Source organism: Oryctolagus cuniculus, chromosome 11, assembly GCF_964237555.1.
Source record: "Oryctolagus cuniculus chromosome 11, mOryCun1.1, whole genome shotgun sequence".
NCBI classification, from domain to species: Eukaryota; Metazoa; Chordata; class Mammalia; order Lagomorpha; family Leporidae; genus Oryctolagus; species Oryctolagus cuniculus.
The window spans coordinates 119773696-119788629 of NC_091442.1; the positions used below are offsets into that span (position 1 = coordinate 119773696).

General features: G+C 65.6%; 1 protein-coding gene across 9 annotated transcripts in view; it reads left to right on the forward strand.

Moving 5' to 3' along the window:
- Positions 1-14246, forward strand: part of ARHGAP8 (Rho GTPase activating protein 8) — a 39012-nt gene extending 24766 nt beyond the window's left edge. For all 9 annotated transcript variants that reach the window (XM_070051527.1, XM_070051523.1, XM_070051525.1 and 6 more), the window contains 5 exons: positions 7242-7315; positions 9782-9859; positions 10590-10718; positions 12822-12925; positions 13845-14246. In XM_070051527.1, coding sequence (XP_069907628.1) covers positions 7242-7315; positions 9782-9859; positions 10590-10718; positions 12822-12925; positions 13845-14162 — 703 coding nt within the window. In that variant the 3' untranslated portion in view covers positions 14163-14246. The remainder of the gene's footprint in view (positions 1-7241; positions 7316-9781; positions 9860-10589; positions 10719-12821; positions 12926-13844) is intronic.
- Positions 14247-14934: the final 688 nt, after the last annotated feature.

Consider the following 14934-nt stretch of genomic DNA (forward strand, 5'->3'; position numbering starts at 1 on the left):
CTGCCAGCGCCTGTGCTGGACGCAGAGCCGGAGCGCGGACCGGACTTCTGCTGGGCTCGGCGCAGAGGTGAGGGCTGTGGTTACCGCAGCCGCCCAGGCCTCGTTCCCCCGCCGGCTTCTCCTCCCTGGGGAAACGGTGTCGCAGTTGAGGATCTTACTCCTCGGGGGGTCTGCACCACCGCCCATCCCCCCGCCTCGCCAGGCCAGCTTCGTCCATCTCTTAACGCTCGTCCCAGGGCACCTCCTCCAGGAGGCTTGTCCTGGCGCCCTGACTGCGTGCAGGGCCTCCTCTGTCGCAGCCTTGCTGTGTGCAGGCCGCCGCGGTGAGCATGCCCGTGTCCACTGCCCTGGCGGCAGTTGAGGTCCCCCCCCCCAGGCATTCGGGTGTGATTGACAGAACATTCTGGAGCTCCAGGGCCTGGGGGGGGACGGGGACTCCTGGAGAGCCGCTCGCACGGCGCTCGCGATCCGGTTCCTTCCCTGAAGCCCCGGTGTGCTCGGGGCCGTGGTGACCCGGAAGCACTTTGCGAGGTGTTGAGGTGCCAGGAGGCGCGGGGTGGCCGGGCAGGAGGGGGCTTGTCACTCGCCCTTCCTGGGACGTCACCGTCCAGGGCCAGCTGTGGCCGCAGGGATCGCCCCTGTGAGTTTAGGATCCCAGGGCGGCCAGGGCTCGGGGGCCGGGGAGGAGCGGGCCTGCCGGCGGGTGAGCTTCATTTCTCGTCCCAGTTTTTCTCTCACTGTAACTGGACGGAGCCCCGGCCCCCCTCATCCTGCAGGACCACAGGGGCTCACAGGAGGGGGCGTGGACAACAGAGCCCCGCCTGCTGCCCTGTGCACCTGCTGGCCTTCCTCCTGCCTCGCCCCTCCTCTGGGAGGCTTCCCTGGGGAGCCGCTTCTGTGGTGTGTGACGCGCACACACCCCGCCCTAAGGGGCCGTGTCTGACCCAGGGTCGGGCATCCGCCTGCGTCTCCTGGTTTTCCAGCCCAGGCTGGGTGCTGAGCGGGTGTCTGTGAGGTTGTGAGGTTTTCTGCGCCTTTGTGGCTCTGGCGCCCTCTGCTGGAAAGACTCTTCTCTCCCCGGGGGTGGGGGTGGCCTCGGCCATAGCCAGGTGCTGGAGCGGGAGGGCTGGTGATTGGGCTCCCGGGTTCCCTCCCGTCCGTCTGCGGGTTTGTGCCACGTGACCGTGCTGTCTGGCCGTGAAGAGTGTTCGGACGGCAGGAAGCGGTGTCCGGCTTTGTTCTTGCCCGAGTCGCTGTTCCCTGTGCCATGGACTTTCCCACTGACCTCGGAGTCGGCTGGGACTCCCACAGGGCGCCCGCTGCCCCTGGAGTCCTCCGTCTGAACACGAATTCTTCCGACTCCTGGACATGAGATGGCTTTCTGTTCATTTGAGTCTCTTGATTTTTTTTTAAATTTTTGATTTATGTGAGAGATGGAGAAGTAGAGATGGACGGACAGAACTCACATCACTGGTTCCCTCCCCAGTGCCTGCGATGGCCGGGGCTGGGCCAGGCTGAAGCCAGGAGCCAGGAGCTTCCTCCAGGTCTCCCATGTGGCTGCAGGATCTCAAACGCCCAGACCATCTTCTGCTGCCTTCCCAGGCACATTAGCAGGGAGCTGGATCGGAAGTGGAGCAGCCAAGACTCGAACTGGCGCCCATATGGTACCCAGGCCACTGCTTAACCCGCTATGCCACAGAGCCAGCCCCTAAAATCTTTTAAAAAAGAGGGATCCAGGGAATATTTTTTTTTAAAAAAAGAGCAATCTTGCAGCTATAAATTATTTTTTAAAAAGGTTGATTATTTATTTATTTGAAAAGTAGAGTTACAGAAAGGCAGAGGGGGAGAGAGAGAGAGAGAGAGAGAGACAGAGAGACAGAGAGGAATGGAACATCTCCCATCCGCTGATTCACTCCCCAGCTGGCTGCAATGGCCAGAGCTGCGCTGATCCAAAGCCAGGAGCCAGGAGCTTCCTCCAGGTCTCCCACGTGGGTGCAGGGGCCCAAGCACTTGGGCCATCTTCCACTGCTTTCCCAGGCCACAGCAGAGAGCTGGGTCGGAAGTGGAGCAGCCGGGACTCGAGCCGGCGCCCATATGGGATGCTGGAACCGCAGGGGGTGGTTTTGCCCGCTGTGCCCCAGCGCCGGCCCCCACAGCCATGAAGTCTAAGCTTTGCTTTACATGCGTCCTTTGCCCGCGAGTGCGCGGCCGTCCCTGGTGTCCACAGTGATGGACTCCGCGGCCCCCTGTGGACACCAGAGCCCCCGATGCCCAGGTCTCTGACACAAGTGCCCTCGTGCGTGCGTGGGCCTGCATACGACCTCCCGCACACTGTGCGTCACCTCCGGAAGGCGTGTCAGATCTAGCACGCTGAGGCGCTGCGCCATGGTGGGTGGGGAGTCGTGACCAGGACGGACCAGAGCAGGTGTGCGGGCTCAGCGCGGGTGACTGCTTCTCCCCGGATGTCTCTGGTCGTGGTTGTCTGTGGGTGTGGGGAGCAGGAACAAGTGCACTGTGCTTCCGTCTCAGCACACGCCACACTCCGCCCTCCTCTCTGGGTTTTCCCCGCTCCTTGGTTTTCAGCGGCCTGCTGGGAAGGTTCTGCGCCTGTCTGTGGTGCTTCGCTTTGCGCGTTGGGTTGGAGAGCTGTGATCGGCTACAGGCTTATACCCGAGCCACCCGCAAGCGCTCATGGGATGTGGGAAGAGCGCCTGCCTGCCGTGGGCGCCGTGGGCTCCGGGGTGAGCGTGCATCGGTCGCCGTGTCTTTGCTGTTCGTTCCTTACTGAGGGCGGGTGGCTGAGCTCCCCGACCGTCGCTGTCCAGTTGTGCGTTTCCCCGTTCGGGCGGGGAATCCGGTTTTAGGAGCAGAAGTGTGCGTGATTCTTGCATTTCCCCGGTGGGGGACCCTCTCTCGCCCTCGTCACGGGCCGTGAGTTCTGTCCTACAGCCCGTTTTGCCCGACGTGAGCTCCTGAGTTGCTGTTGACGTGGTCGGTCCTTGCTGTGCACTGTGTCTCAGCGCCGGCTTTCTCGTGGGGACGGCGTGGGGATGGCGTGGGTGAGGGTCTCTGCCTGTGGCTGTTCAGCTTAGGTCCTCGACGGTACAGCGGGGAAGTTGGAGTTTCAAATCCTGGTCCTTCCCAGGGCTGCAGCCTGACCCTCTCACCAAGGCGGGAGGTGGGAACCGCCGTGGTCACCCAGCACCGCTGTTGCCCTGGGAAACAGGGTCTGAGGGTGACGGCCACAGGGCCACCCTCTGTGCCACGCCGTGGCGGCTCCTGCTCCCCAGCGTCAGCCCAGCCAGGGCGCGTTTCTGTGATGTCAGTGAGGATCATTTGCTTCTCTGAGCCTCAGGTGTTTTGTTTTGTTTTAAAGGTTTGTTTGTCTGTTTGAAAGACGTGACAGAGGAAGGGAGGGAGAGAGAGAGAGGGAGAGAGAGGGAGGAAGAGGGAGGGAGAGAGAGGGAGGAGGAGAGGGAGGGAGGGAGAGGGAGGGAAGGAGGGAGAGAGAGGGAGAGAGGGAGGGAGAGGGAGGAAGAGGGAGGGAGGGAGAGGGAGGGAGAGGGAGGAAGAGGGAGGGAGGGAGAGGGAGAGGGAGAGAGAGGGAGGAGGAGAGGGAGGGAGAGAGTGTGGGGAGCAACTCAGACTAGACTATTACTGGAATTAAGACTTATTCTATGCATCTGCTCTCCCACAATATGGCGCTGGGAGAGGAGTAACAACTTATACACAGCTGCCTCTTGCCAACTTGAGTGATGACCTGCAGGAGCTGATCCTGCTCCTGATTGGAGGAGAGCAGCGTACTCGGCGTGTGGGTAGCAGAGTTGGGATTGGTGGAAGAGGACTATAAAGGAGGAGAGAGACAACATGCACCAGGAACATTTAAAGGGAACATCTATCTGAAGGAACACCTGTGCAGCCCCCGAGAGAGCCGGCCAGCGGTGTGCCGCTCCCCTGCGGAAGTGGGGAAAGTGGCAGGGGGAACCGCCCTTCCACGGAGGTGGAAGGGACGGTAGCCAACCCGGGAAGAACCAGCAGCAAACCCGGGGAGGGCTGAGCAGACAGAAGAACAGCGCAGGGTCCAGTGTTGCTCCTCCACGAAGAGGGGGAGCAACATGATGGTGCCGTGACTCGGATAGGAAACCTAGGAGGGAAGAAGCGGGAAGAAGTGGGAAAATACCGGAGAGAGAGACTAGAAGAGCCTAGGGAAAAGCCGGATGGAAAAGGTGCCGGAAGAAGCCATTGAAAGCCTAGGCATAGACTCGGATACAGACTATGGCGGGGAAGCTAGGAGATTAAAAGCGAAAGTGAAACCTAGAAGAAACTTAGACTCGGATACAGACTGGGGAGAAGCCAGGAGAAATGAGAGGGGAATGTTGTTGGAAGAAAAGTTAGGGAAACATACCGGGTAGAGAAAAATGTTAGGGAGGATGTAGCCGCGGGGGCAGGCTGAGGCGGAGACATAAGCTATCATGGGATTCTTCAAGTCACCCCAGGGAACAAGGGGCGAAAATCTGGAACCAGAGGCAGAGACGTGGGCCAGGTTGGAATCCGTCAGATTAGCCCGGGGAGCAAAAGACGGGAAGCCAAACCGTAAGGCGGAAATGTAAGCTATAGGTTGCATTTCGTCAGGTTAGCCCGGGAAACTTAGACTGAATACCAGTGGCGGAAACGTGAGCTAGGCTGTGTGATTCGCGGAAGCCGCTGCGTGCAGAGAGCACGCGGGGCACTAGCTGGGAGAGCACACGGGGCACGAGTAGATAGGGAACGCGCGGGGCCGTGGTGCGGGCGCAAAGGGCGCGGAGACCGTGGAGCGCGTGAAGCCGGGAAGCCGCCGCGGGGCAAGGTGCCGAGAAGCAGCCTGGAAGCCGCGGGGATAAGAGAAACAGAAGTTTAGAAGTAAAATGAAAGAAATAAGAATGCTGGTAGATAGAAGTAAAATAGGAGAAATAGGAATGCCCGGAGATAGAGAAATAGAGAAAAATAAGGCCTCCCTCAACATGGCAATGAGAGAGCTTGGATTTGGTCTGCCTGATTAGTAAGACGATAAGCACCTGTGGGCGGCTGCAGGTCACCGAAGACAGGCACATTATCAACACCACTAAGTCTCCCCACAAGACGGCAAGGAGAAGGCTCGGATTCGGTTTGCCTGATTGATAGGGCTTGTAAGCACCTGCAGGCAGTTCTAGCAGAGCAGAGCATGCGCTGCAGGGCACCGAACACAGGCACGCATCAGCGCCTAAAAACCTCCTCACAACATGGCGAAGAGAGGACCCGGATTCGGTTTGCCTGATTGGTAGGGCTTGTAAGCACCTGTGGGCAACTCCAGCAAGCAGAGCAGAGTGTGTGCCGTGGGGCACCGAAGACAGGCGCGTATCAATGCCAAAAAATAAAAAGAAAGGGGGATCTGTGGGGAGCAACTCAGACTAGACTGTTACTGGAATTAAGACTTATTCTATGCATCTGCTCTCCCACAATATGGCGCTGGGAGAGGAGTAACAACTTATACGCAGCTGCCTCTCGCCAACTTGACTGATGAGCTGCAGGAGCTGATCCTGCTCCTGATTGGAGGAGAGCAGAGTGCTCGGCGTGTGGGCAGCAGAGTTGGGATTGGTGGAAGAGGACTATAAAGGAGGAGAGAGACAACATGCACCAGGAACATCTAAGAGGAACACCTGTGCAGCCCCCGAGAGAGCCAGCCGGCGGTGTGCCGCTCCCCCACGGAAGTGGGGAAAGTGGCAGGGGGAACCGCCCTTCCACGGAGGTGGAAGGGACGGTAGCCAACCCGGGAAGAACCAGCAGCAAACCCGGGGAGGGCCGAGCAGACAAAAGAACAGCGCAGGGTCCTGTGTCGTTCCTCCACGAAGACGGGGAGCGACAGAGAGAGGGAGGGAGAGGGAGGGAGAGAGAGGGAGGGAGAGAGAGGGAGGGAGAGAGAGGGAGGGAGAGAGAGGGAGGGAGAGATCTTCTTTCCATTGGCCCACAACAGCCAGGTCTGCTCCGGGTGGCATTGGCAGAGGTCACTCATGGTGGCCAGCTGGTGGGGGCTTGGTGAGGAGGGGCCGAGACACTGCCGTGTGTTCCCGGCACCGTCCGGGCACAGTGGGGAAGGGACCGGTGCCCAGAGCCTCCTGCCACGTGCCCATCATGCGACCTCTGACCCCGGGTGTGAGGCCGGGGCTTGCCGCCTGCCCCGTGCCGAGCTCTCGGCCGAGTTCTTGGTGGTGGGGGATGGTCCCGGTGTGCTGCGGGGTTTTGCTGTGTGAGACGTCGGTCTGCGCAGTGGCCTGGACCCGGGTTAGGAGGCTGCATTCCAGGGCTCACCCGGCTGCCTGGGTTCCAGCCGCCGCCGTGCACGGTGGGACCCGGCTTCGCCTCTCCGTGCCTCCGCTTCCTCGTCTGAGCTCCGGCCGCTCTGAGAGCAGCGCCTCCCAATCCGGAAACAGGCACCGCCTCCTGCCCTCCCGCCTTCCCCGTGGGTCCTGGCGTCCTCTAGGTCGCACGTCCTGTCAGGGCAGCCTTGCTGGGGGACGTGCTCTCGCTCACTCCCTGCAGAACGAGCAGCCCCCGCGAGGGGTTACGGCTCGCGAGGTGCACAGGCTCAGCCAGCGCCGGTGTCCTGTGGGGTGGAGGGTGGAACGAGAGCCACCGAGCCCGGCTCCACGGCTCCGGGATGTGGCCCACCTCGTGTCTGCTGTCTGCCCGGAGCCAGAGTCAGGGACAGGGCGGTGACTGCCCCCGAGAAGGGAGGAAGAACTTAATGTCACGGGCACTGTGTCCCTGCCCCTCGGCCCCGCCCGGGCTGGCGTCGAGGGCGCGGGAGGAAGAAGCGGCCGCTCCACCGTGTCCCCGCCCGGGCTGGCGTCCAGTGCAGCGCAGATCTCAGCAGCGTCTGTCGTCCCCAGACGTCTGTGCCCTCGGCAGGAATCGGCATCCAGTCCTGGCTCCGGCCTCACAGCCGAGCCTGCCCGTGCCCTGGGCCTTGCTCTGTGTCCCCGTCCCAGGGGCCCCCTGGCCTCTGGAGGCTCCTGCTCGTCCCCTGGGGAAGCCCCCGGCCCTCTGACGGCGGGCTCGGAGGCTGCCCCGTCGTGTCTGTCGTGTGGCCCCAGACGTGCCGGCTCCTGGGGGCGGAGCCGCGTCTCCCCGACCCGGCAGCTGCTCAGCGTGCAGGACCCCAGCCCTCGCGGTCCCGCTCGCCCACATTGTCAGGTAAACGCTGCTGCCCTCTGCTCTCTCCTCAGCCTCAGAGACAAGAACCACGGCGACCTCATCCCGCCGGTGCTGAGGTTCACGGTGACGTACCTGAGGGAGAAAGGTGAGAGGCAGCCGCCGGCACCGCCGCCTGCGGGAGGTAGAGGAGCTGGAAGCCGCCCTGGGGAGGCGGCCGGGCAGGGCCGGGGCCCCAGCATGGCAGCCCCCGTGAGGTCTGGGCTCGAGGCCCGGCTTTGAACCCTGGCCTCGCTGTGCACCGGCTGTGTGGCCGGGCCGGGGCCTTCCCCTCTCTGTGCCCCCGTTCCTGCTTCCGTCCCGAGGGGTCAGCAGTGAGCCCCCAAGAGGTGGCCTTGGTTTGTAGACGCCGTCGCGGGGGCTGGGGGAGCCTGAGATCCCCCCAAGACTCTGAGGCAAACGCAGGTGCCGGGGAAGGTGTGTGGGGCAGGAGGTTGCCATGGAGCGGCCAGGCGGGGGCCCTGGCACCGCAGTGCAGGCTGCGGGCAGCGCCAGGCCGTCCCAGCCGGGACACTGCAGAGCACGCGTGTGGACTTCAGAGCTGACCCCGCACTGTCCCCACGGGCAGGCAGGCAGTGAGAGCTGACCCCGCACTGTCCCCACAGGCGGGCGGTGAGAGCTGACCCTGTGCTGTCCCCACGGGTGGGCAGAGGCTGACCCCGTGCTGTCTTCACGTGCAGGCGGGCGGTGAGAGCTGACCCTGCACCATCCCCTTCTGCCCTGCCTTGGTTGGTTTTCTTCCTGAGCAGCCTGGGAAGCCCCTCCTGACTCGGGGGCGGGGCCAGGCCTGTGCTTGTTAACCTGGGCCTGTGCATCATGGGTAGCACTGGCGTGTGGGTGTGGGGCTCCACCTCCAGCACCCCCACACCCTGCGGTCCTGAGGGCAGCACTGAGCAGACAGGCCACGTCTGCACCTGGCCCACGGCCTGGGTGGCCACGTCTGCACCTGGCCCACGGCCTGGGTGGCCATGTCTGCACCTGCGCCCACGGCCTGGGTGGCCACGTCTGCACCTGGCCCACGGCCTGGGTGGCCACGTCTATACCTGACCCATAGCCTGGTGGCCACGTCTGCACCTGCGCCCACGGCCTGGGTGGCCACATCTGCACCTGGCCCACAGCCTGGGTGGCCACGTCTGCACCTGGCCCACAGCCTGGGTGGCCACGTCTGCACCTGGCCCACGGCCTGGGTGGCCACGTCTGCACCTGGCCCGTGGCCTGGGTGGCCACGTCTGCACCTGGCCCGTGGCCTGGGTGGCCACGTCTATACCTGGCCCGCAGCCTGGGTGGCCACGTCTGCACCTGCGCCCACGGCCTGGGTGGCCACGTCTGCACCTGTGCCCACGGCCTGGGTGGCCACATCTGCCTGCACCTGGCCCACAGCCTGGGTGGCCACGTCTGCACCTGGCCCACGGCCTGGGTGGCCACGTCTGCACCTGGCCCACGGCCTGGGTGGCCACGTCTGCACCTGGCCCACGGCCTGGGTGGCCACGTCTGCCTGCACCTGGCCCACAGCCTGGGTGGCCACCCTTCCTGCTCCTTCTGTTTATGTCCAGCTCTGCCGTAAGATCTGAGACCCCTCCCCTGGGCAGACCCGCATCCTCTCTGCATCAGTCATTCATTCATTCATTCACGCTCTGCACACCCCCACCCCGGGTATCCAAGCAAGCAGAGCGGGGCACGTGCAGCGCCGAGCGTGTGACGGAGTTGTCCCTGTTGACCTGGGCTCCTGGGAGGGGCTGGTCGTGTCCGAGGCTCCCCCGAGGAAGTAGGCCTGTTCTGAGTCCGGAGGACGGAGGGGAGGCAGCCAGGCCGAGGGTGGAGAGGGGCTCTCCAAGGAGGGGGGGCAGCAGGTGCCAAGGGCCTGTGGTCAGCCAGAGCCTGCACACCTGTGGGGGGCAGGGCCAGACGTGAGGCCTTGGGGGTGCTGTGAAGACTCAGAACTCGGACCCCTGTCCCTCTGTCCGCGTGGGCACTGCTGTGCGGTCCCCAGGCCTGGCCTGGTGGGAGGAAGTCGTCCTGCACCCCCACTCCCACGAGCACGGCCCAGCAGAGCTGGGTGTGCACTGCCCACGATGGCGCCCGTGGCAGCGGCCCAGGAGGGCACCCCGTGTGTCTGTGCAGCCTTGTAGCTCACTGAATTGAAGCTGAGGCCTCCGGGGGCAGCCGGGGACTGCCGGGTCGGGCAGCTCAGCGCAGGGCCTTGTGAGAGGTGGGCGTTTGGAGGCTCCTGGGGGCCGGGTGTTTCTGTCGAGGGGCTCGGGGCCTCCTGCGGGCCGGAGAGGCTGGGTGCTCTCTCTGGGGTCACAGGGCTGCTCGCCCGCCGCTCCTCTGCAGGTGCCCACAGAGGCGGGCAATGAGGCGGGGCTGAGCGTGTGTGTGTGTGTGTGTGTGTGTGTGTGTGTGTGTGACGTGGAAAAGACTTAAGGGGAGCGATCGGGGAGGGGACCAGCGCGTTCCCTGCCAGCCGCAGGGGGCGCTGCCGCGGCCGGGGGAGTCGCGGAATGTTCTGGAAGTGTGCAGGCCCGTGAGACGCCCGGGGCTCCTCTGCCTGCAGGACTGCGCACCGAGGGTCTCTTCCGGAGGTCGGCCAGCGTCCAGACGGTGCGTGAGGTGCAGCGGCTCTACAACCAGGGTGAGCGTGGCCGGGGAGCACAGCCCCGGGGGCGGGGCTCAGGGCGAGCACAGCGGGGGGGCTCAGGGCAAGTACGGGGGGGGGGGGGGGCTCAGGGCGAGCACAGCCTGGGGGGGGTAGCTCAGGGCGAGCACAGCGGGGGGGAGGGGGAGCTCATGGCAAGCACAGTGTGGGGGGGGGGCTCAGGGCAAGCACAGCCTGGGGGCGGGGCTCAGGGCCGTGGCAGCCGCCCAGGAGCCCCAAGGGTGGTCTGGAGTGGGGGGCATTGGCCCAGTGTCCCCGGGGGCCAGGTGGCCTGGGGTCCATTGTGTCCCTAGGGCATCTCCACCTGCAGCAGGTGTGCACACAGCTGGTGGCACACGTGGTCGTGGCCATAAACACCCTGAACACAGGACACGGTTTCACGGGGGGCGACTCCTCCACGGCTGCCCGCGTGTGCGCTGCTGCGGCTGAAGATGGGGCGATGGCACCGGACGCTGTGGCCGCGCTCACGCGCTCACTTCCCTGGTCCACCCACTCCCCGTCAACCGTGCGGGCCGCGCGGCACGCGCCCATCCAGCCCCCGCTCCGTGACAGCTGCACCCCCGAGTCCCCAGAGCTCCCCTCTTGTCAGGAGCAAACCCACCCCCAAGAAGCCAGCAGCCGGGCGTCCTGCTCCTGCGGGAGGCAGGGAGGTGGCGGCGGGGCCTCAGGCGCCCCTGACGGGAAGCCCCTCCGTGTTCCGTGTCAGGGAAGCCCGTGAACTTCGACGACTACGGGGACGTCCACGTCCCCGCCGTGGTCCTGAAGACCTTCCTGCGGGAGCTGCCACAGCCACTGCTGACCTTCGAGGCCTACGAGCAGATCCTGGACATCACGAGTACGCACCTGCCCGGGGGCCGTCTGCTGGCGAGGTGGCGTCCGCCCAGCCCCGGCCCCAGCCCCAGCCCGCTCAGGCCGGCGCTGCCAGGCAGGAGAGGGGGCGTTGAGGCTGTCCCCACCACGCCCTGAGGTCCCTGACCCCTGGCCCCACCACGCCCTCAGGTCCCTGACCCCTGGCCCCACCACGCCCTCAGGTCCCTGACCCCTGGCCCCACCACGCCCTCAGGTCCCTGACCCCTGGCCCCACCACGCCCTCAGGTCCCTGGCCCCTGGCCCCACCACGCCCTCAGGTCCCTGGCCCCTGGCCCCACCACGCCCTCAGGTCCCTGGCCCCTGGCCCCACCACGCCCTCAGGTCCCTGGCCCCTGGCCCCACCACGCCCTCAGGTCCCTGGCCCCTGGCCCCACCACGCCCTCAGGTCCCTGACCCCTGGCCCCACCACGCCCTCAGGTCCCTGACCCCTGGCCCCACCACGCCCTCAGGTCCCTGGCCCCTGGCCCCACCACGCCCTCAGGTCCCTGACCCCTGGCCCCACCACGCCCTCAGGTCCCTGACCCCTGGCCCCACCACGCCCTCAGGTCCCTGGCCCCTGGCCCCACCACGCCCTCAGGTCCCTGGCCCCTGGCCCCACCACGCCCTCAGGTCCCTGGCCCCTGGCCCCACCACGCCCTCAGGTCCCTGACCCCTGGCCCCACCACGCCCTCAGGTCCCTGGCTCCTGCAGGCTTCAGCCAGGCCTTGTCCTGGTGGGGAAGGCGGGGTCAAGGGTCATCCTGGCCGGTGGTTGCAGTGCAGCTTGGCTGGGCAGGGGAGGCGGCCGGGGGCGTCCTTGAACTGGGTGTGTTGTGCTGGGCAGGTGGCGCCTCCCAGCACCTCAGCCCTCACCTGGAGGGGGCCCCGCTGGTGTACGTGGGATCCAAGGTGGTGTCGGGTTTGGATGTGGGCGCCCTGGGGGCGGCCGTGGTGCACGTGACCCATCTGTGGCCCCGCCTGCTTGGACTGTCCGGGGAAGGCGAGCCCAGGGCAGTGGGCTTGCCCGCCCCAGTCTGGACAGCCCCGAGCTGTCTGCTGATTACGGAAGTGGAGGAAGGAGGGGAGCAGGCAGGTGTGCCCCGGGGCGGGGCCGAGGTGGCGTCACCATGGAGACGGCACAGGTGCAGCGGGGACAGCGGCCGAGGGTCTGCCCCACCCCTGTACCTGGAGGCGGTTCCGGTGCTCTTGCTTCTCTTTCCAGGAGTGCATGGGTGTGTGAACAAGAGTGCCTGTGTGTGTGTGCACGGGTGTGTGTGGGAGTGCACGTGTGTGCATGGGTGTGTGAGTGGGAGTGCATGTGTGTGCATGAGTGTGAGTGGGAGTGCACGTGCGTGCATGGGTGTGTGTGGGAGTGCACATGTGTGCATGGTTGTGTAAGTGGGAACGAACGTGTGTGCATGGGTGTAAGCAGGAGTGTGCATGGGGGTGTGCATGGGGGTGTGGGAGTGCACGTGTGTGGGAGTGTGCATGCGTGGGTGGAAGTGCATCAAATACAGCACATGTGTGGCCAGGTGAGTGGGTGCAAGGTGAGCACTTGGTAGGTATCGAGGTGACGCTTATGGGGCTCAAATGGAGGGCGTGGTTATGGGGGGACGGGGAGGTCTTGGGGTGTGGGCCAGCCCCACCCAAGCCACAGGTGGGTGGGACCCTTCCTTCCCCGGGAGCAGAACGGTGCCAGGATCCGTGGGGCCGGGGCTCCAGCAGGTGCAGCCGTGGGGGCCGGAGCCGCACAGCCTCTGCCACGAGTGTGTGTGCAGCCACAGCGTCAGTGCGTGGCCCTGGCTGTGTTCCAGTGAGCTTGACTGACACAGCAGGCGATGGGCCGGGCTTGGCCCACGGAACCCCGGGCCAGACCACGGCCATTTATGCGAGGGCCCCGTGTTCTGGGGAGCGAGACACCGTGCACGTGGTAAAGAGGGGCTGAAGTGGACAGACGGACACGGAGGCTCCGGGCCTGACCAAGTGCAGGGTGCTCCATCCTGGGGGCTGCCCGCCCCCTGCAGCTGCGCCCTCCCAGGGATGGCCCTGCCCACGGCGTGGGCTCAGGAAGGGGCCTCGTGCCGTTGCAGACGTGGAGAGCAGCCTGCGCGTGACCCGATGCCGCCAGATCCTGCAGGGCCTCCCGCGGCACAACTACGCGGTGCTCAGCTACCTCATGGGCTTCCTGCACGCGGTGAGTGGCCCCGCCGGCCCCTGAGCCCCCCAGGCTGGGGTCCCGTCCACCCCCGGCCACACGGGACTGCATCCAAGACCCAGTCGGGCAGTGACTACTGGGAAGCCCCACCCTGCGGCCGGGGCGGGCGGCAGGTGGGGGTGGCAGGGCGTGCCCTCGGCTCCCCGGGGCGGGGCGTGGGGCGGTGGTCATCCTTGCCCAGCTGGACCCCCCGGTTCTTGTCCCCTTTGCTGATCTGAGTCCTCTGTGGCTCCGGCCTGGCAGGGAGGCAGGAACGAGAGAGCAGACCGGGTGCTCACAGGGCCGGGGGCGGGGCACCTGCCGTGCAAGGCTTTTGTGCTTCCTGGGCGCCAGTCTCCTCATCTGCACCCTGGGGGTGGTGACACCCACTCCCTGGGGACTGTGGCCATGGGGGCACGGGCTCCTCACAGCTGCCGCTGGCCAGTGCAGAGGTCAGAGGGGCTGGCTGGCTCGTGTCTGCTGTGCTGGAGACACCCCACAAGATGCGGAGGTGGGGTTGGGGGAACCCCGGGAGTCAGTCAGATAGAGCCCCACATAGTCGAGGCCAGGCTGAGGCCTGAGCAGGGTGGGTGGCTGACCGCATCACAGTGCCACCTGGCGGCTGACCATGTCACAGCGCCACCCCGTGGCTCACCGAGTCACAGTGCCAGCCGGTGGCTGACCATGTTACAGCGCCATCCAGTGGCTGACCGCATCACAGCGCCACCTGGCAGCTGGCCATGTCACAGCGCCACCTGGCGGCTGACCGTGTCACAGCGCCACCTGGCAGCTGGCCATGTCACAGCGCCACCTGGCGGCTGACCGTGTCACAGCGCCACCCCGTGGCTGGCTGTGTCACAGCCCCTCCTAGGGTTTAGCAGGGGATCCAGGCCCTTGTCCCACGTGTGGCCTCTTCCAGGTGTCCCGGGAGAGCCTTTTCAATAAAATGAACAGCTCCAGCCTGGCCTGCGTCTTCGGGCTGAATCTGATCTGGCCGTCGCAGGGGGCGTCCTCCCTGAACGCCCTCGTGCCCCTCAACCTGTTCACCGAGCTGCTCATCGAGTACTACCAGACGGTGTTCCCCGCCCACGCCGCCCCTGCGGATGGGGAGCCTGCCGGCGAGCAGGGCCAGCCCCTGGCTGCTGGGTGCACTGGGGACAGACGCCCCTCGGGCCTTGCCACGCCCGTCCCCCCACCGTGTCCCCTGACAGCGGCTGGGAGACCCCCCGCCTGGTGAAGGCGCCCCGGACAGCCCGTCTCGTGCCCTGGTTGCATGCTTTGTAAACTTGACATTAAATGGACTCAGAACCTTCTAAGAAAATTCTGTGCCTCGATTCCCGGGCCGTGAGCTGGGCCGGAGCAACACACCTGTCAGGACTGATGAGCACCACCCCAAGCGGCCCGGCTCCAGGTGGGAACCGAGGGCCTGGGGTCTCGCTGGGAAAGCCTCTGAACCCAGGACCACCAACAATGGGTTTATCGTGGCCCACAAGTCGGGGGTCGCTGGGGGTGTTGGGGTCCCCCCGGGGGCGTGCTCACGGGAGCGAGCACTTCTCCCCCACCCCCCCGAGCTCAGACACGGCAGGAAAGGTGGGCCCCGGGGTCTCGCGGATGCAGCTCGCACAGCCCCCAGTGGCTGGCTGGGCCCGCCGGGGGCCTTGGCTAAGCGGACACCCTGACAGCCACACACTCGCGGCCCGGTCGCCAGCCCTGCCGGTCAGGAGAGCCCCTCCTCTTCCCAGGAGGGAGGGACTAGCCCCACCAGGGACATTGCTCCAAGTCCTCTGTACAGTCATTCCCGGTCCACACACGAGCACTGAGAGACCAAGTCACCCTGCAACCTGCCGATCGCCCACCTCCACGGAGCTGGGGGCGCCAGAGGCGGAGACCGGGTCTCGGTCTTCCCACCTGTGAAATGGGGATCCCACTGCCTGCCCCTCCTCGCTCCGAGAAGCCAGGTCAGCAGTGTCAGGCCCGGGTGTGGCTGGGCCGGTCCAGCCTGCCGCCGC